Source organism: Cimex lectularius, unplaced genomic scaffold (genome assembly GCF_000648675.2).
Source record: "Cimex lectularius strain Harlan isolate CLEC.00 unplaced genomic scaffold, Clec_2.1 scaffold304, whole genome shotgun sequence".
NCBI classification, from domain to species: domain Eukaryota; kingdom Metazoa; phylum Arthropoda; class Insecta; order Hemiptera; family Cimicidae; genus Cimex; species Cimex lectularius.
The window spans coordinates 149052-170404 of NW_019392948.1; the positions used below are offsets into that span (position 1 = coordinate 149052).

Consider the following 21353-nt stretch of genomic DNA (forward strand, 5'->3'; position numbering starts at 1 on the left):
AAAGCGATAACAATCAGGCCTCCTCTAATTCCACAGTAATTGAGTTTCTTTCGAACTATTGAAAACCTGGAAGAACTGAAAATGAACCTCCTATTTAAACAACCTAACGAATAGAGCTTCAGGTTTGATTACTGGGAATAACGTAATCACAAATCATTTTTAATAATAATCATTTTTATATTTCAATGTATAAACAAAGAGTTAGAGAGCAAAATTATTTATCAAACAAATAGTTTTGTCCGTTTCGCATGAATGATCGTCATTCTACACTTCACATGAAAACGGACGGATGTTGTAACGTTAAAATAACTAGGGTGTTATTTTAGGCGGTTACAGCTACAGCTTGAACTAAAACTTCGCGACGAATGAAAATACGCATATAAAATGAACAACACAAAAAGATGTTTGGCTTTTGGTTAAAAACCCTTTTTCATTGATTATACTAGCTCGATATGCGTCTTAACAAGACAAATGTTACATAAATCTTTATCACTTTCTTTTCGTAATATACAGAAACAATGTCTGATTGAAATCCAACTCAATATTGATTTTCTGTAACAATAAAAACTTTAGTTTTTAATTTCTCTTGAAGACGAAAAACAGCCAAAAAAATAGATGTTTGATCTATCTACATGCGTAAAGTGTGGTGTTTAGTGACTGTTAGTCAATGATTATTCCGAGATTGTGATGTGCGGTGTGGTGTGACATAGGTTTTCGAAAAATATTTTCTTTATCGTGCCAACGTTTCGATCTTTATTGAGATCATCTTCAGGCCCTAGGATTTATAAACATTGTTTAAATTTTACAAATACATGTAGGGTGGGGAAAAAATTATAAATTTATACAATGCTAGAAAATTTTAGATCAAAAAAATGAATTTATACAAAGATGGAAAATTATAGATTTAAAAAAGAATGATTTTATACAATGGTAGAAAATTTTAGATTAAACAAATTGAATTTATAAAATGCTAGAAAATTTTAGATTTAAAAAAGAATGATTTTATACATTGCTAGGAAATTTGAGATTTAAAAAACGATTAATTTTATACAATGCTAAAAAATTTTAGATTCAAAAATTAAAAAAATTCATAATTTTTTTCCACATCCTATATGTATTTGTGAAATTCAAACAATGTTTATAAATCCCAGGCCCTGAAAATAATCTCAATAAAGATCGAAACGATGGCACGATTAAAAAAAAAATGTTTTTCTTCTAAAACCTACGTCACACCAGACCGCATCTCCGAATAATTATATGCATAATGTTTTGTCATTTAACTGTAATTTAAAAAGACATTAACTTCATTAAATAATTTGAATATGAAACCGCTATAAATAAGAAATTTGAATACTATAGCGAAATTGAGGGGTACACACATCGGTCCGACCCGAAGGATCATAAAACAATATGCACTTTAGGGGAAATAATTCCTAACACACTTTCGTCAAACGTGGGTAATTTGCAGATATTGCACACACTCTTTATCTTTCCCTTCTCTCGACTGTTGAGTCGTGTTTCTGCCTGTATACTGATAACAGAAGAAACTAGACCCATGTCGAAATTCGCTGTCTTCATGTTTACTATTCTTAAGTAAATCCATTATGAGAAATGAGGATTAACTAATTTTTTGTTTTAGTTTGTTTTTTCTATTGTGCTTTATCTATATAAAAAGAATATACCGGTTAATTTAATTAAAATTAATAGACTAAGAATTAATTACAATTATCCTTATTTTTGTGCAGTTTAGAACAGTGTTTCATTCAAAGTATAACGAAAAGAAAATTGTAGAAAACGATTTTTTTGCTTAAATAAGTTAGCTGCTGCTGTATCAAAAAAGTTAAGATTATACATGAATATTGTCATGTTGTAATAAAGAAACTACGAAATGGCAAATATCTATAACAGTAAAACTTTTACAACGTACTGGTAGTGTGCGCCTTGGACTCGAAATCGAGCTTTACTGAAGAAATCAGACGTATAAAACTATGGCGAAAAGAGGGGTGATTTGAGGCGTATTGAGCCCCACGCTCGATGAAAACTTTGGGCCAAATCTTCATACTGCAACTCCCTCCCTTGAATACTAATCGTTTTCGTCTCCTCTGCTACATTTATCGACATATCAGCCGGAGGGTATTCGCACGAGGTCGAAGGACCGCTGAAAACTCCAAACGGTTTTCGCATGGTTAGATATACTCATTACTAGACAAATTTATTCGACAATCTGAATATGAATGGAGGCATTAATATTCAATATACTCGTAGATGAATGATACAGCCACAAGAGTAATGGGTGAATACAAAGCATTCGCTCATTTAGTGTGTTTTGAAATTCAATAAAATCATTCACAGATTTTCATTAACATTTTACAGCTGATAATTACATTATGTGTCATACTGAACAAAAGTTGTTTTTTGAACTGTGCTACGAATTGTATGATAACGTCAATATCGATGAAACTTTTATTCGGAATTAAATAATTTCATTATATGATCATTATATGAGATAACTATGTAAGTTCTACATCTTATTTAGTACTTTGAATTTATTTGTATATTAAACAGAAATCGAATTCCACTTCACATTTTTTGCAAATAAGCAACAGCAATATTACAAAGCGATAAATTTTAACAAAAATATTGTTTCATCCAAAAGAGGTTTAGAAGAAAACTTACACAAATTAGCCTGCTGATCGCATTTCTTTTGACAGCGATAACAAATTACAGTTGCTAATTGGAGTTCGAATTGTTCGGGCTGGAACAGCAAGCATTTCTTAAAGACTTGTTAAGGTAGGAAAAGACAAATGTTTTTTTTAAATTGGCACTAGCACATCAATATTTAAAAAAATACTGATGGAAGTTTTTTTTAAATTTTGCAATATATTAAGACTGCTATTGAAATATTATACAAAATGCTATTAAAATAATGTACAAAACATTGCTTTTACAAAGATATGCAGCATGAATGTAATATTTATTTATGTATAATAAAACGGTTTAAATATGATAAATAAATATGTTTTTCGAAGCAAAAATTGGAAAATTGCTCATAAAAGAAACCTAAATAACGCACTATTGTAAAAAAACATATTTTTGGGCTATAAATTGTATCAAAAAATATTAGCCGGTTTGGAAATAGTAGATGGTGGTGTAGCCAATTTACCGATAAGGCTTGAAACTCCCGTCCAGCCAATAATGAATTATATCTTCTCATCGGTTATCAACAAACAAAAAATGTATCGTTTGGACAGTGCTGCAAACGATGGAAACAAAATGTAACATAAATTTTCTAGGACGAGAATATTTTACGACCGGACGGAACTTATTCGGAGTGTAAATCCCCCCATGATAAGAAATATCTGATGCTTGTGTTAAACATTTTGGAAACAGCGCCATCATTAATCATTCCTTTCATTTGTTCCCCCAACGCCAACGGTTTGGGCATTTGGGACACGAGACGTCAAAAAGTTTTTCATTAAATAATACATAATAGACTATTCTTTGCATTATACAGAAAATAAGCTGGAAATTATAATAAAGCTGTTCAATAATAATGTTAAGAAAACATTTTACTATATTTTATGTATGAAATATTAATATAGGTATATATATAAACATTCAAATTCTGAACTGCAACGAACTAAAAATTGATAGAAATACGATAGGCGGACTTCATGGGTCTCGGAAAAAATGGTCAGAAAATGAAGTATAGCGGTGACTTGATTTCAAATAGGCGATGGCATACTGACACATAACAAAGTGTTGCCGATCGAAAAGCCTAGAAAATTGTGAAAAACACCTTATTACAGCTAAAAATTGATTGAACACTTGAAGCGGATATATACCTACGGTAGAGAATGATGACTTTTTCATCCGTGAAAATCCTTTATTAAGTGAATGTATTTATTAGCTTTGTGTGGTGGATTTGAAGTAAAATGTAGTGTGGGTTGGACACTAGACATATAAAACTAGATTTTTTACTAACTTGTTATACATTTATAGGGGGATGGGTGTCGAGCACCAGCGTAATTCTCTAATACTGTGCCCCACTAATTACTTTTAACTGTATGTATTGTTCGAAAAGTTTTCTTATCTATGAAAGTATTATTAGTGCGAAGGAGGCTAGGATTTCAGTGGAATACTGAGTACCCACGAAAGGTAGATTATGTATTGGGTTGTCCGGAAAATAATGCAGGATTTTGGTATTAAACAAAAAAAAAGAANTGAGTAATCCTGTAAACGTAAACAGAATATTTTATATAGATTTTTTTAATGAAAACTTAAAATCCTGCATTATTTTCCGGACAACCCAATATATAGTAGTATCCATTTTTATGATTTGAAATTGATTTTAGTGACATTTTAAATGCGTAGAAAGGCTGAACATGACATATAGCGAACTTCCATAAGTTCCATTGAAAATAAAAGATTGTCAAACTTTCCTACGAGAGCGGCTAATTTCTAAAACTGTAAAATTGCGAGTGGAAAAGATCTGAGGCACCGGAAATAGTCGTATAAGCCAATTGGCCAAATAATAATAATAATGAAATAAATAAGCCATCTACTATTATTAAGACCGCATCTCACGATTTCTAAATAAATATCGATTAACGGTCACTAATCACCACACACTATTATTAAGGTTTTCTACATTGACTGGAAAAAAATATTTTAAGTATCAAACACTTGTTTGTTGTCAATTAATCTTTAAAAAAACGCCAACTCCAAAAAGACTTGATATATTTATTTATCTTTATAGCTAGAAGTGACATTGTGAACGTTTTATAATCACCATATTTCTAGATACAATATTTAATAATAACTTTTTTCTGGAGACAATCCCATGCTATCATGTTAATAATCTTTCAAGCCTGCTTTTGCCATATATTTTATTTGCAATATTTGTTTAATAAAATAAGCAAAAATATCAGATAAACAACTTGTTTTAAATCTATAATGCTAATCTATCTATGATTCTAAAAGGTTAACTACATTGATTACATATTATAATTTGTATACTCAAATAACTCAATAATAAATACGAAAAGGTATAAGAAATTGAATTTTCTTGAATTTTTACCAATAATATAAACGGTAAACAATTAAGAAAACCTGTAATTTTTTTTTAAATTATTGTATTGGAAACTAACACGTCACCATTCCCCGTATCAAGTAATGAAAAATTCCGCCGTTTCTCAAATAGTAATTACATTACAACCCCGAAAAATATTTACACGAATGTTACAAACTCGTGTGGCGGCGATCAGTTTGACGTCGCCAACACGGTTACCGTTAACTTTGTTAACTTGAAATATTCATACTCACATTTCATTATCTTATCATAAAGATCTGATCCCACAATGAAATTGCAATATTCCACTCGGAAACATGGCCGACGATTTGGAGCCTATCGCTTACCTTAAAATATTCCTGACAGTAAATACACAACGATAATGCTCTAAACAGAATATTGCAACAAGCAGTTGTTTCAATTTTAATCGGGCTTACCCCTAAGAATGGCTGATTAAAAGGATAATAAAAACAGTTTAAGACTAGCCCTGAAAAGGTCTGATTGATATTTTAATTGGACATTGAATTGTTTTCCCGATAAAAAAGAGAGAGAGAGAGGTAGATAGATAAATATATAGATAGATACATTGATAGATAGATATATAGTAGATAGGTAGATAGATAGATAGATAGGTAGATAGAGAGAGAGAGAGAGAGAGTGAGAGAGAGAGAGATAGAGAGAGAGAGAGAAAGAGAGTGAGTGAGTGAGAGGGTTGGAGAGAGGGAAGGAGAGAAACAGAAGAGAGATGGAAGAGATCTTATGATAGAAAAACATCCGTTTTTAGTTACAAACATATATAAACAAAATAAATAAAGCGGGCTAACAGTTCGGCATGACACAGAAGTTGCACGGGTTTAGCCTATTCTAAATATTCTAAAAGAGACAGCCCTAGCGGAAAACTTTTCACAATTTTAATATAAACAAAAGGTATAAAGCAGCTAAAGTTAAAATAAGTATTGACAACGATTGTTTGCAAATTTCAAATATGATTTTCCAACGATGGCATGGTATCTTCTGAGAAAATAGTGAGACAAGTGATAAATTTTATTAAAACTTTGCGTTTACCCTTCGCCTATCATTTGACTTTTTACACCAATCGTATAGATCCTTCTCTCTCACACACTTCAGCCAATACCTTTTTAAATACCGTAAAGATAAGTATATTAGATAGGTTTCGTTTTAGAAATGAGTATGCATTGCCAATTTTGCAAGTTATGCTAAACCCTCACGACCTGTATGTAAAGCGTAAGTGTAGGACTTTAGCGCCGTCAGGCCTTAGATAAACTATATTACCATCATTAATAAAGTATTTCTTCAATAAATCAAATTTATTATTAGCAAAAATAACCACAGTAATATTTCATTTATTTGTATGTATGCTAAATTAAAATATCAAATCAAAGTTTGTAATCGTAAATAAACTCTAATAATGTTTTAAAAAAATTAAAATTATAAAATAAACCGCTAATTATTAGCAATATCAATTTTACAGTAATGAATAATTAATGATATTTTACTCTATACCAAACGTTCGGCAAAAAATGTTTTTATCAACGAAATCTTTACGCGTACATAATTTATACACAACATGATTAAACATGACAAAACAATTACTAGGATATAATAACAAATAGTTTAAAAATTTACACGGAAAAGTAAATAAAAATAAATAATGAAACAGTTAATTAAAACCGACCATTACTTACTCGTATCGATGAATCTGAAGGTGCCGACGAAGCCAGAGTAGTTTGCGTTTTTCGGTCTCTTAGATGTATGAAGTTCGAGCACTAAGAAAGGTCCGGAACTGTACAGCAAATGAGGAAAACTTTGAACAGCCGAGCACAAGATGCCAGTTGCTTCAGTGAGATCTGTGAGATGGGCTCTGTCCAGATCCAAATAAGCTCGAATGTAGTCTCCTTCCAAACACCTAGAATTGCATTAGGTAACTTTTAATATCTGTGGTTACAGTTCTTTCGACAGGTTAAGTGTTGTTTACGATATCGTTAAAGTAAAGCTTTTATTAACATGTACTGGGCATTCGAATAATATAAATAAAGCCTGATTTGGTTTATCAAATTTTGATATCAATTTAATTAAAGATTTTAAATATTCAATCTTTATACATTTTTCGTTGTAATAAAATTGAGGATATTACTCTTTCCTCTTCTGCAAACATGAAACGCATTACTCACATTTTGTTGTTTTCAACGAACATTTAACGTTCATTATCAGGTTGAAAGAGTTACAAACCAGTCTCTCGAAATGAATACACAGCCAAACCGAGGTTCCAATGCGAAGCTGGTTTTAAAGCCGATCAATTTCAAAGTGCGACTAATGTGAATTACAACACAAATATATTATAATAAACATTGTGAGAAAATAATGTTAAAATAGTTATTGTTTAGTAGTGGTGTTTAGTGACCGTTAGTTAATAATTATTGGGAGATGGTGAGATGCGGTCTGGTGTGAAGTAGGTTTTAGAAAAACATTTTATTATTATGCCAACGTTTTGATCTTTATTGAGATCACCTTCAGGGCTCAAAGAGTTTGTTTTCTGTTTATATGAGTCATTCTGGTGTGTCGTGTTGCTAATAATAATGCCTGGGCAGACCTGAAGATGATCTCAATAAAGATCGAAACGTTGACAGGATAAACAAAAGGTTTTTCTAAAACCTACGTCATACCAGGCCTCATCTCACGATCTCCAAATAATCATTAGTTATTAATTTCTGTTGTCAAATATAATTTAAGTACATGTTTAAAACATGAAGAAATCAAAATTTATTGAATTATTTACTCATTTATCTCCATGTTTAGTTTAGCATTTTTCTATTTCACATTTCTCAAACAAATTTAGTACCCTCCTTTGTTAAAACTGTGTACCATTGTTGTATTTAAATTTAATTTGAAATTGTGATGCGTTTTATATAGATGGTCCTTAAATTCAGAAAATTCATTCGATTTAGGCAAGTGTTCTTTAACTCCCGTTTTAAATTCTCTGTCAGAATTCAGAAAGTGACATCTTGTCCGTCCTCTGACAAAAATAAATTTAAAAAAGCTACTAAAGTTTAAATCTTGTAAAACATACTCGCCTCGCTTGGAAATCTATTAGTAGAAATCTTATTTAGTTAATGAATTCGATTATTTATTTGTTTAGTAACTTTTATCCTACGATGTATTGACTGTTTATATTTGAGCGATTCTTTTTCTACTATATACGTTTGTAATATAAAATTTGATCATTGTTGACCATTAGTGAATGATTATTTGAAGATTGTGACCGCATCTCACGATTTTCGAATAATCATTATTATCATTGTTAATTCATAATTATTTATAATTCAATAATTTCAATACTAGAATTATTAAAACAATGTAAATTTATCACCTTTTTTTTAATTTAACATTCCTATGTCGTTATCTTTACGTACATTTTCTTCATAATTTTGTACATTATATTTTATCATTGTATCAAAACTATATATCTTTGTCCTGCTAAAATTTAATATCCATGCGTTTGTAACTAAAAAACTAGTGGCAAATATAAATTATTGTCGAAAAAAGCCGTCAGATGATCATATAAATAATCACAATTTTGTTATAAATTAATTGTGTTAATGTTATAACTGTTTTCTCTTTTTTTCTTTTTGTTTTCAAGTTAAACCACAGACGGGTTCCGAGTAGGTAGAAATAACTGCTATTGTGAAAGCTTCCGGGCGAATCCATTTATGTCCATTAATATTTTAAGGCTCACTCACTACGGAGCGGTTGTCTTGGTCAATTTAAAAGTATGAAAAAGCAAATGTTTGACATTGAATTGACAACTCGAAGTTTTTTTCTCGTCTATAGAAAATTGCGACTGTGTATATCAATATTTTTCCTGTTTATCATTCTAAATATATTATCCGTGGTTTTCTCTTTTTTATTAAAAACTTTTTTTGTTCTTAGTACTACAATTTGTGTTGGCAGAATAACAGAACATTATGCATGACATGTATTGAGATATCTCCGTAATTACAGTTTCCAGCAAAATAATATATAAAGTGAGCAATAAATAAATAACTAATCAAACAATTATTACGTGATATAGCACATTAGATGGCAAACAGTTTATCAAATAACGTTAATAAAACATAACAAAAAAAAGCATATTAAACATTTTCAATTTTAAGCTAAACAAAATGTCTTTTCAGACGCCTCACAGCTCTGAAACTACGATGGCAAGTTGCATGCTTTATTAGGTTTCTAGTGGTAAAAAGTGCCTGCTGCTGAAATGTGCTTATATATATGGTATAAGTTACATCCACAACGGTTGAGGCTGTCTTCATTCAAAGTTCAAAGTTCTCACAGATTCGGCAACTCAATAGAGGCTATACATCTCCTTCCTGACTCAGTTTGAATTGGAATTGCATGCCGATCACGGTCTCTTCATAATTTTCTTGTTTGCAGAATAAAATTTTTTTTTTTAAACGAGTGTCGCTGGGTCAAATCCATAACTAACCATAGCCAGAGGAAAAGGCTGTAAAAGTGTCTCTCTCTCTCTCTCTCTCTCTCTCTCTCTCTCTCTCTCTCTCTCTCTCTCTCTCTCTCTCTCTCTCTCTCTCTCTTTTANATATATTATAAATAATTAAAATACACGTGAATTTTGCGTAATTTCCTTGGTAATTAAAAATTGGCAATTCAGAAAAACCCGTCGCAATACGATTGGCCGTATTGCAAACTGTTTTCTTTAGATGCTCGACCGAAGCGATTTTTCATACGGCCATATCTCTAGGTATTAATTCCATAGTTATTTTGTAAAGACGTTTCATGTTTATAGTCGTGTCGAATGGCCTTGCGGTATGTGCAGCACACAGTGTTGGATTTACGAGGGTTCATTTCAGCAGAATGTGCTTGTTCTAACTGTATTATTTTCAGCGAATTTGTTTGGATAAACCAAGAATGGAAAAAAAAATTTAAAAAATTTCATTATTTTTTATGGAGATTTTTATCATAATTTGATAATATGTCTAATCCTTTTCACTTTAGACCCATGCTAAATTAGTTATTGTAATTTATTTTTGTGAGCAGTACATTAAAACCAAAAAAAGAAAAGAAATTCTACATGAATTTGCCTCAACAGATGCCGAAATGAATGATAACCGGCGCTATTTAACCATACCTACAATTAGTTTCAAATTAGGATATTGACTGAAACTGTAACAAGGATAGATTTTTATTAAAATTTTCATTTTGCAATTTTTTTAAACCTAATAATTTTACTTTTTTTTATTCCCAACGAGGAATTTAAATCCTCCAGAATTCAAATAAGATTTATTTAAAAGGAAATCGGCAAACATTAGAAACAGGCTGGACTCAATTTAATAACGCACATTAGACATAAAATATATAACAATTCTGCTTCTCATATGAAGATTACCGACTTATAATTCAATAAATGGAAAACAAATAAATTGTTACTCGGTTCATATTGGTGCTATTGTAATAAAATGAGGATTTGTAAATGTAGAAGCTAAAGCGTTGAATATAAGCTAAAGAATATAAGCATTGCGCAGGAGGTCAGCTATAAAGTCTATCCAAAATGATTGATAAAGTTGTTTTGGTTCCATTTTTTGTTTAGATAGGTGTAATTTCAATTTTAAAACGAAGAGAGTACATTTTGCGTAAAATAAGATTCCATTCTACTTATAATTTCTTCAATTTAATATTCTCTAATGCCTTTTTGGAAACTATTTTAATATGTCAGTGCTTAAAACAGCATCTGATGAATATTTGCAAATTTTCGCTCCATACTGTCATTATTTTACAAGCGATTAGGATTTATAAAAACTTAAATAAAAAATATTATGCTTTTAAGTATAAAAGTTTGATTGCACTAAAAAAAGAGAGCGGATTTTAAAGGGGCGTAAAACTTTGTCTTACTCGATACACAGTTCATAAAGAATTTTTCAGGGGATTTATCAACAACGACAAAACTTTCTTGAAAGGCCTCTTAAAGGATCTGTATTCGGTTCAGTTATGAATAACAAAATTGCAAACGGTTTTAAAGGTAAGACATCAACATGCTTTAATCTGTCACATACGCAAATATTTATAATTAATTAATAGTAAAAAGATGCCAAAAGAGAGATTCCCCATGGATGTAAAATTAAAAAAATATACAAAAATATCAATGTAGAAAATAATTTATCTATTCCCTCATTTTTTATTGATTCGCTTATTTTTTATTTATTGGATCATTTTTTATTTATTCAATTAGAGAACCGCGGTGGCTGACTCGAAACAGGCCGCAAGTTGTAGTTTTGAATCAGACTTTTATTTGACATTAATATGGAAAAATTTAACGCAAAGTTCGGTGACCACCTTCACCCGCGATAATTCGACGGCTAGTTGAACTTTGAGCACTCCTCTATGACAGCAATCAATTGGTTAATGAAGAACAATAAATTTTGTTAGTGCTAAAACATCTTTTAAATGTAACTACATGTATTTCTGTGTGTGTTTTTTAAATGATATAATATCACAATTTTACGAACCCATCTTGTGATGGATGGAGGTCGAAATGGCGGAAGTTGATTTCCACGATTTCTGTCGATCCGGCTATAAAAGTATAAAGGAGGCAATCGATGTCGTCCGGGTACGTCCTCGGGTAGTCCGGACTGCTGAATCTTCCATATTCTTTCCCGTATGTCGCACTGTAGATGAGGCATTCACAGGCTGAAAAAAATTTGGGCAATTAATTTCAATGAAATTCTTACAACGTGCGATACACAAGGTGACTTTTTACGTGACCCGGCTGAATTTCTCTTTTAAACCAAGGACACTATAAAAAAATTCGTTTCTAATATTTTTATTCTAGTTTCAACTTGTTACCTTTTTTGGAGAAAAATGATAAAGTACATCAAGCCTAGTTGAACTTCAAAATTTTAAATACGACCCTATACATCAATTTAAAGGATTTTTAACGCTTCAAACAACTGTGCAAAGAGATTTTAAATTGGTCAAAAAATGACAAAGATTTATCAAAAGGTTTGGGGAAAAAAGAGTCATTTCTTTGGTATTTATTAATCACATTTCATGTTCAAACTGCCTGCCTGCGAAAAATGCAAAGATTTGTTCTTTTTAACCACTCTTCACCAGTGCTCAGAGCGATAGAGTCAAGGGAGATGAATTGACAAGCATTTTCACAAGCACTTTACCGCAGTTTTTCAACTGAGGTGGCTGGGTTCCGATTGGCGTACATACGTTTCATTAATGGGCCCACAGAAAATAATCAAATGGAGTTAAATCAGTGACCGAGGAGCCAACAGATCAGGCCATGAGGTCTTATCCACGTATCCCGGAAGATGTAGTTGTAGATGTAATATTCGATGTGCAGTATTTCTCTGCCTAAAGCACTTCGATGAGTCCTTTTTCATCAAGAAACTTGATTAATAGGCCCGGTTTTATTGGTTGAAGCTCTTCTATGGTCTCATTATACATCCCAAAACACTTCCTCCTACGGGCAAGTGTAACTCCGCTTGTGAGATGTGTTGGTGTCTCCTCTGCCTCTTTGCAGAATCTGCGTATGCCGTTTTGGATTATTCCAATCTTCTTTAAGTGTCCATTTAGCTTGCAGTGTCTGTTAAAAGTACCATTCGGCCTCGCAGTTTGTTCCTGTTTCCCTTGACACATTCTGTAAATTCTTTTTTTCCGAAATTTGTTTAGAGATTCTTGGATTGACTGTGTCCAATGAGTGAATTCCATAGTTCCTTCATTTTCTTTTTGTCTTTATGTCTGAGATACACATTAATAGTGTGGGTTCCTATGCCACAGAATGGTTCAGGTCTTGTCAGCTGGGAAGCAGTTCCTTGCCTTGCAAGGGTGTCCGCTTTCTCCTTGCCTTCTACTCCCATCTGTCTTGGGACTCAGCAGAGGCTGACTTTGTTCTGAGTACTAATATGTTTAATTTGTTTTTGCAGTCTAGTACCATCCTTCAAACGTATCCCGGAAGTGACGATTTAAATAACGTCTCACCTCCAAAGAAGTGCGAGGCACCGATCAAGTTTAAGAATGTCTACTATGTCGTAGTTGCAGAGGAATATATATTCCTATGTTAATATCATGTAATAGTGTTAGGAAAACCTCCCTGAGCATTTAAATTATTTTCGTAGAAATAAGGACCTATTAATTTATTTCCCAGACGTCCACACCTAATGTTGATACTGTGAACCACCTGATGATGACGTGTACGAAATTCTCAGATTTTCCTGCGCCCACGTTCTAAAATTCTAACTGTTTAGTATGCCATTAGAGGTGAACTTGGATTCATCAGTCCACAGAATGTATGGAAGAACGTTCTGTTCAGTCTATCAAATCGACATTTGTTCAAGAAATATTAGGCGCCAGTCAAAATCAGAGTCCCGAAGTACCTGGACATGGTGAGAGCGATACGGTTTAAAATCTAAGTCTGGAGTACATTTATAATTTTTTTAACGGAAAGCCCTTCCAACATTCCGAAAAGAGGAATTCGGATTTTCGCAAACATAGGTAAAATATTCAGGTCCTCGTCGAAATTAGGCCGCCGATTTATTTTTGCAATAACTTTTTGACCAATTTAAAATCCGATCGCACCATTGTTTTCCGTGTAAAAAATCCATTAAAATGATCTGTCAGGATGTCTAGGGTCGTATTTGAAATTTGGAATTGAACTGGGCCTGAGGTACCCTGCATAATTTTTCGCCAAAAAAAAGGTAAAAATTTGAGGCTAGACTAAAACATATTAAACCCGCTTTTTTTGTTTTATTGATAGCGTATTATTTCAAGAGAAATTCAGCCGGGTCATCTAAAAAGGACACAATGTATAAATAGCAAATGTTATTACATGTTATAATAATAACAAATAATTTCATTCTATCTGTTTATTTAGTCTATGTCCCTTTCTACTCTCACAACATACACTCTCTCTCTCTCTCTCTCTCTCTCTCTCTCTTTCTCTCTCTCTCTCTCTCTCTCTCTCTTTCTCTCTCTCTCTCTCTCTCTCTACAAATACACACACACACATATATATATATATATATATATATATATATATATATATTCACTCTTTTTTCTACTTCTCTGTTCTACTCTAATAATATTAATCTTCATTAATTATAACGTTGCTCAGTATTAAATAACGAATGCAGAATTGTGTCTAAGAATGAAATGAAAACATGGTTCATGATTTTGTTAAATTGGAGTTTTTATGCTGCATATTTGATTGATCAGAAAAGATCACTCTTGAATTGTTTCTACGAATTTGGCATGATTTTCAAAGATAGAAGAAAAATGCCTCATCCTACTTGTATATCTGACTTCTCTTCATCTAGTTGGGATTTTTATCAACTAATCGGGCAATTATTGCGCTTCGGCTCTACAACAAAATCACAAGGGCATATCAAATGCTCAGTAAACGATCAACTATATACAAAATAACTATAACAACATAAATAATAGATTTTGCATTAAGTTTTATTTTAAAATAGTTTTTGTGCTCCCGGGGTATTTTACAGCATGTTGAAGTAATGTTTTCGATATTAAATTTTTATTTAAAAACAATTAAATGGGTGAAGTTATACAAATAAATGTTGACACATTTTCTTTTATCCATGGTTAAATTTGTACGCAATTTTGAAACAGAAACAAATCCCATAAATGGCCTCACCCTACACATAGTCCTGGCATCGCGCCATCTGACTCCATTTTTCCGATCAATGGCACATTATTTGAAAGTGGGCACTTTGCTAAAAATATTAATGATGTGAAAAGAGCACGATGTATGCTGAACAAAAAATAAAAAAATGATGCATATTAGCATCGTATAACAGTAAATAGGTAATAATATAAAATATAAAATAAAAGTTTCTATGCTTCAGTGTTTACACATTTGTGAAATATTTGTTTGAAAATAACTGTTACGTTCTCAAGTAGTCATTTACGAAACTATCTCTTTGAATCGGTTAATTAAAGTTTCTTTGACTTGACTCACGATCGCTGCCAAAATGTATTGTTACACAGAATCATTAATCTTCTAAGAGTTGGATCGTTATCTGGGTACCCTGAAAGCTAATCGCAAACAGATATGCGGTAAATTTCTGCCAGTTGACGAGCTACTATCAATACTGGCCAAATTAGCTAATTGTTTTAAATACAAAGAAAAACTTGTCTGTGAGCATTCGGTTTACATGGTGTAAAATGATATTTAAAGTCATCGTTGTCTATTTCTAAAGTTAATTTGGTTAAACTATTACAGCTTGTACATTGATTCTTTTCTTAAATATGTTTGTTTAGAAAAGAAATATATTTTAAAACGAATTAAACCATTGAAAATCACCAAGAAAATACTAACGCTTTTAAAATGCGCATTTATGAAATCGTTAAGGGAAAACTCCATTACACTACATATATAAAATAAGACAGTATAATTTAACCTTTTATACGGTAAAACTGTCTATATCACAATATTTTGGTGTTAGAAAATATTTAGGAATAAAGGCCTCGTTTATATTCCAAGTACTTTTGCGATAGGAGTTTGGCCGGACAACGTGGTAACTTGTAGCAGTTTTAGGGCCACTTCCTCGCCTGACAATAGCAAACACTTCTTTGGCCAGATTTACAACCAGCTCCTGCATATTTAAGAATAGGTGGTTTGTTGCCTAAAAAAGAACCGTATAAGTTCAATATTGAAAGGACTCTTCACTCTCCTAAATTCTTCCGTAACTTTCTGAATCAGAAATAAAATAAGGAAAAGTTAAATGTTCAAATTCGAAAAGTTGCTCAAAAGAAACGAACTATGTAATTATTTTAAATTTACTTAATTAGTTATTAATTATTTACTACTATTTTTAATTTGTAATTTAGAACCATTGAACAAAGTTTAAACCGCCTTTTTTATTATAAAGGTTAAAGAAAAGTGGTTAACCACTTCATTTCCAAGCAATTGCAAATAAAATACAAGAGGCGCGAGTGGCGAGATTAAGTAGGATTTTCTCTTGAAGAGCATTAAATCAAATAATTCATCCCGAATATTTTCCTCCCAAATCCTTTTTAGATTTTAAATAATTCCACTTCTATGTAAAAAGCTCGTTGAAAACACGCTCTAACACAAAGGTGTACGCTGCTTAACGGAAAAAATATTTTACGGTTAACAAAAGTATTTATTTTTTATGTAAATTGAATATTACTATCATTCGCGTAATTCAAAGACCAGGGCGATATTAAAAATCTCGAACTGAGCATAATACTCGCTGAGTTAAAAACATAATAATGGAACTGCTTAATTTTATGTGAATCCAAGCATGAAAATTATTTCAACGTTATTAGTTATTCATTCATTCATCTAGCTAACCTGTATCTTTCCATCGATCTATTAGTTTATCCACCTATATGCGCATTTATGTCCATCCATCCATATACTGTTTAACTATCTATCTATTTACCATCTATCTATCTATTTTTCTTCATATCTATCTATTCATCAATTTATCTGTTCGTCTATATATTTCTCTATCATTACTCTATCTATCCATACTTTTATAAAACTATCTATTTTCTTAACTATTTATCTACGTATTTATCATCGATATATGTATCTATCTATTCATCCATCTATCTATTTATCTACCTACTTATCTATCTAACAATTTTTTTCATCCATATAACTGTTTAACTATTCATCTACCTACTTATCTATCTATTCATCCTTCTTTCTGTGTGTCTTTCTGTCTATTAACCAACAATCTGTTTTAAGATAAAGATAAATATCATTTATCTTTCTTTCTTTTAACTATCTTTTTTTTTGACAAGGGCATCCGACAGCTTGGTCATTTCAGCTTCGAAGCACTAGCAAAATATCGACACACACACACACACACACACACACGATCACACCAATAAATACATTCATACTTATTTACATTGAACACACTCATACTGTTTGGTAGATGGAGTACTCGATGTTCCTCCAACTACCAGTTCCCTATAATAGAGTACTCTAATTTGGGGTACTTCAGAAGTTTTCCGTCGTAGACCCAAGTCACGCACGCAACATGAGAGGCGATGGAGATGCTACTTCACCATCAGCCTCTCCCCATTCACACTAATAAATACATTAACGCCAACAAATATTGATCACACTAATACTGTTCGGCAGATGAAGTACTCGATGTTCCTCCAACTACCTGTTCCCTATAATAGAGTACTCTAATTTGGGGTACTTCAGAAGTTTTCCGTCGTAGACCCAAGTCACGCACGCAACATGAGAAGCGATGGAGATGCTACTTCACCATCAGCCCCTCCCCATTCACACTAATAAATACAGTAACGCCAACATACATTGATCACACTAATACTGTTCGGCAATCTTCCCTGTCTTCCCTGAGTCCAAAGGACTCGGGGTTTGTTTAACGTCCGTTCCACCCTTACGGGTTTACCGGACGCCCAGGGGTGTAAACACCCCCAGGAGGTTGGTGGCTTCCGGTGTTTCCACCTTCAGCCACCCCCCGGAGAGGTAGTTAAGGGAAAGCTCTACCTCCGGTTCCGGTTGACCGGCGCCCTCCAGCTAAGGCGCAATTTAATCTCCAAACCACGACCACCACGAGTCCAACCTCAATTGGGGGCTACTTGGAATCGCCCCCTCCCGTGGTTCAGTATTATTTTTAAGGTGGGACTTATCGCCCACCCGGGGGTTTCCCCCCTACTGTTCTCACCCGTTTCCCGAGGGGTGAAGATTCAGTAACCCAGGAACCCCCTGCCAAAGCAGAGGGGGGAAGGAAAGGAAAAAAGGAAGGATAAGGATGGAAAGGGAAGGGGGGATAGTTGCCACCATCTTTGGTTACCCCTAGGCACCGGAGTAGATGGTAGGACTTGCCTAGGCCCATAGGGAAGTTACCCTTTGGGGGTAATACTGTTCGGCAGATGAAGTACACGATATTCCTCCATTCCAAAACTACAATAAACTAATATAAATTGGGGTCAATGGGGGTATTTTATAAAATTTCCGCCATCGGCCCAAGTCACACACACACAACCTGAGAGGCGATGGAGAAGCTACTTGGCCATCAGCCCCTCCCCATTCTCACCAATAAGTAATTCACTCATACAAGACACAGAAACATAACTTAACTCCATATACAATAGAAAATTCCCAATTCCCTTAAAAAGCGGAATAAAGGACCCTGAAACTCGCTGTGACCAAGAACCCTCTTTAGATCTGGCGGCATGCATACACGCGCCCTGTAGGGAGCCAAGGTACGACACGCATCGACTGAGTGTGGACACATCGAGCATTAACTATATATTATTTATCTACTTATACCTTTATCTTATGTACACTACTTTCCTCAATATTTATTTTTAAAATATTTTAATTTTAAATATTACAGTATAAAATAGTATTATATGCATTTATTAAAAGATTATGTAATGAGATACAAATAAATAAAAATTATGCTTACAGCGTTTCATTTGAACGATAATTACAAACAATAAACATTTCTTAGTCTGAATAATTTTGTTATTGTAATAAGCGTTATTTGTTCCTTGATATAAAATAATATTCTCTGTGCACTTTTTTCCTGAGTACCTCATTCGTTAAGCAATAAGGGATGTGGTGTATCAAAGCGGTTTTGTCACTCTTTCATGCGAATAAATTGGGGGCCAAAAACATGTGGAAAGAATATTTTGATATGAGCTCGAAGAGAGTGTATAAAAAGGAGTGCGGAAGAGAGACTGTAAGGGCCAGGATTGGATCCATTTTATATTCACTATAACCAACCCCTCTAGTGCACTACCCATCTATAGCAAGAGTTGAACAGGGTGGAAATTCAATCACAAATAGAATTTTTATTTAGATTCTCTTCAGAGACAAAATTTTTCTCCCAGTATCTAGTGCCTTGCCGGATACGCATTAACGTTAAGGAACGTGATATTGGTAAAATTTCTGTTAGGGATTTTCAACCCCTTTTTAAATATTGACACAGAAAATAAATAGAATTTAGTTCTGTTTAAATAACCTTAATAATATTTATGTGTGGTGATTAGTGGCCGTTAATCGATATTTATTTAGAAATCGTGAGATGCGGTCGGGTGTGATGTAGGTTTCAGAAAAATATTTTCTTTATCGTGCCAACGTTTCGATCTTTATTGAGTTCATCTTCAGGGCTCAATGTGTTTGTCTTCTGTGTAATTGTGCCATTCTTGCGTGTCGTGTCTAGAGTGCCAGTGAGATTTTGCTATTTTGTGTTTATATACGTTGGATTTTGAAGGGATGGGGAAGGATGTCGGTATAGAAAAAACATTTTTGTATAAGGCGTCGGCTTCTCTGAGGTGAAAAGAGCCGACGAAGGGAAAAAAGTGTTGGTTATGGTTCGGCCAGATTATTCTTTCAGGATTATATAGAAAGAGATACATAGGAAAAGGAAAGCTAAATTGTTGGGAAATAAGTCTGTGTGAAAAATATTTGATGTGTGGAATGTAATGTGATGATATATGTATGTTATCTGTATTGAATTTGATTAATGATATTGGCGTAGCTGCGACTGAGTTTACATGTATCTGTTCTGTAAATGATGCTGTGTTTATCTCTGTTGATATAAACCATTTCTAAGAAATTACGTTTATGTTTGTTTTGTTCTGTGTGTATACTTTTGGATTTTTGAAGTCGAAATTGTGTTGGTGTTCAAAACGGTAGGTAGCGAGTGCTGTAGGATTTTGCTTAGGTTTTTTGCAATCGTAGATATGTTGTTTTACTCTCTTGGCCAGATATTGGGATGTGACACCGATGTAAGTTGCCGGACAGTTTAAACAGTTGATTTTGTAGATTGCGTCAGATTTATTTGTTATTGGTATAGGATCTTTAATTTTGGAAAAAAGTGTTTGAATTGTTTTATAATTTTTGAAAGCTATTTCAATTTCGGACGAGAGAAATGTGTTTAATTTATGTGATAGGCCTTGGATAAATGGCATGGAAATGAATGCTGGTTTGTTTGTATTCGATTAATGACTCTCAAAACGACACACAAGAATGGCACAATTACACAGAAGACAAACACGTTGAGTGAGTAGTGACAACTTTCTGTGAGTACTTTGATTGAATATATAAAAAATATATTTTGCATTGTATAAATTCACTTTTCCACATCCAAAATGTATTTGTAATATGTAAATAATGTTTGTAAATCCCAGGCCCTGAAGATGCTCTCAATAATGATCGAAACGTTGGCACGATAAAGAAAATGTTTTTCTGAAACCTACATCACACAAGACCGCATCTCACCATTTCTAAATAAATAATATTTATATTTATTTATTTTTATTTGTTCATTTAATACAGTGCTAATAATTATTCAATAAATTATTCATTAATCAGAAACTAAAATAAATTATCCCTAGCCTATTGTATAAAATATAACTAGTTTTTTTCCGTCACTAGTATAACGAGACGTTCAAATGAAAAGTGGGTTTTTAATGCCGCCCACTTAACGTGCGAAAAACGCGAAATTGTAACACAACTAAATATTATCCTAATAAATTTTAAATTAGTAATTAATTTTTATGTAAAATATTATTTAGGTACATCATCAATAGGTACTCCTTGAAGACGTCGAAACAATTTCCAATGATTTACAAGATTTTCAATTTTAATTATCGACGTACATTAAAATTATCCATTCATTTTTTATTATTCATCACAATTATTCATTTCTCGCCGAAAATCAAATAGATTACACGACATTTGAAAAATGGCAAAAAGGAGGGAAAATTCAAAAAGGTGCGGTTCAGATGGGAAGTTGGTGTCCGAGTGGATCGAAGTCACGATAGCTCAAGTGGTGGTAGCGGCGTATATAGCCGAAGGTCGTGGGTTCGAATCCCGCTCGCGACACTAACTTTTTTATCTCAACCACAACCTTATTTAAACACTAATTAATCGAAAATAATTTATTTGGTCAAGCGGACCACGAAACCTAATAAATTATTCATTCATTTATTGCTTAAAAATTATAGGTTTTACACTGGTCAATTTATTGGTTGAACTTCTTAGAATTGACATGATCAACCATTTTCACGTCCATTCTAAATTCACATTGTAATGTTTGAGGGAGGAGCAGAGTGTTTTTCTTTCTTTAAAATTAATCTCATTCCTGATTTTTTATATTAAAAAAATAACTAATCATTATTCTGTGCATTAAAGGTTAAATTTTTGCAAATATGTAATGGTATTTGTACATTGAAGGTAAAATACCTAGCTATAAACTGTCACAGA

At 32.8% G+C, this 21353-nt stretch overlaps 1 protein-coding gene across 2 annotated transcripts in view; it reads right to left on the bottom strand.

The window, feature by feature from the left end:
- LOC106669466 (suppressor of lurcher protein 1-like) overlaps positions 1-21353 on the bottom strand; it is a 186559-nt gene that overhangs the window by 117040 nt on the left and 48166 nt on the right. For both annotated transcript variants that reach the window (XM_024229450.1, XM_024229449.1), the window contains exons 4-5: positions 11608-11788; positions 6778-6998 (exon numbers count right to left, since the gene is read on the bottom strand). In XM_024229450.1, coding sequence (XP_024085218.1) covers positions 6778-6998; positions 11608-11788 — 402 coding nt within the window. The remainder of the gene's footprint in view (positions 1-6777; positions 6999-11607; positions 11789-21353) is intronic.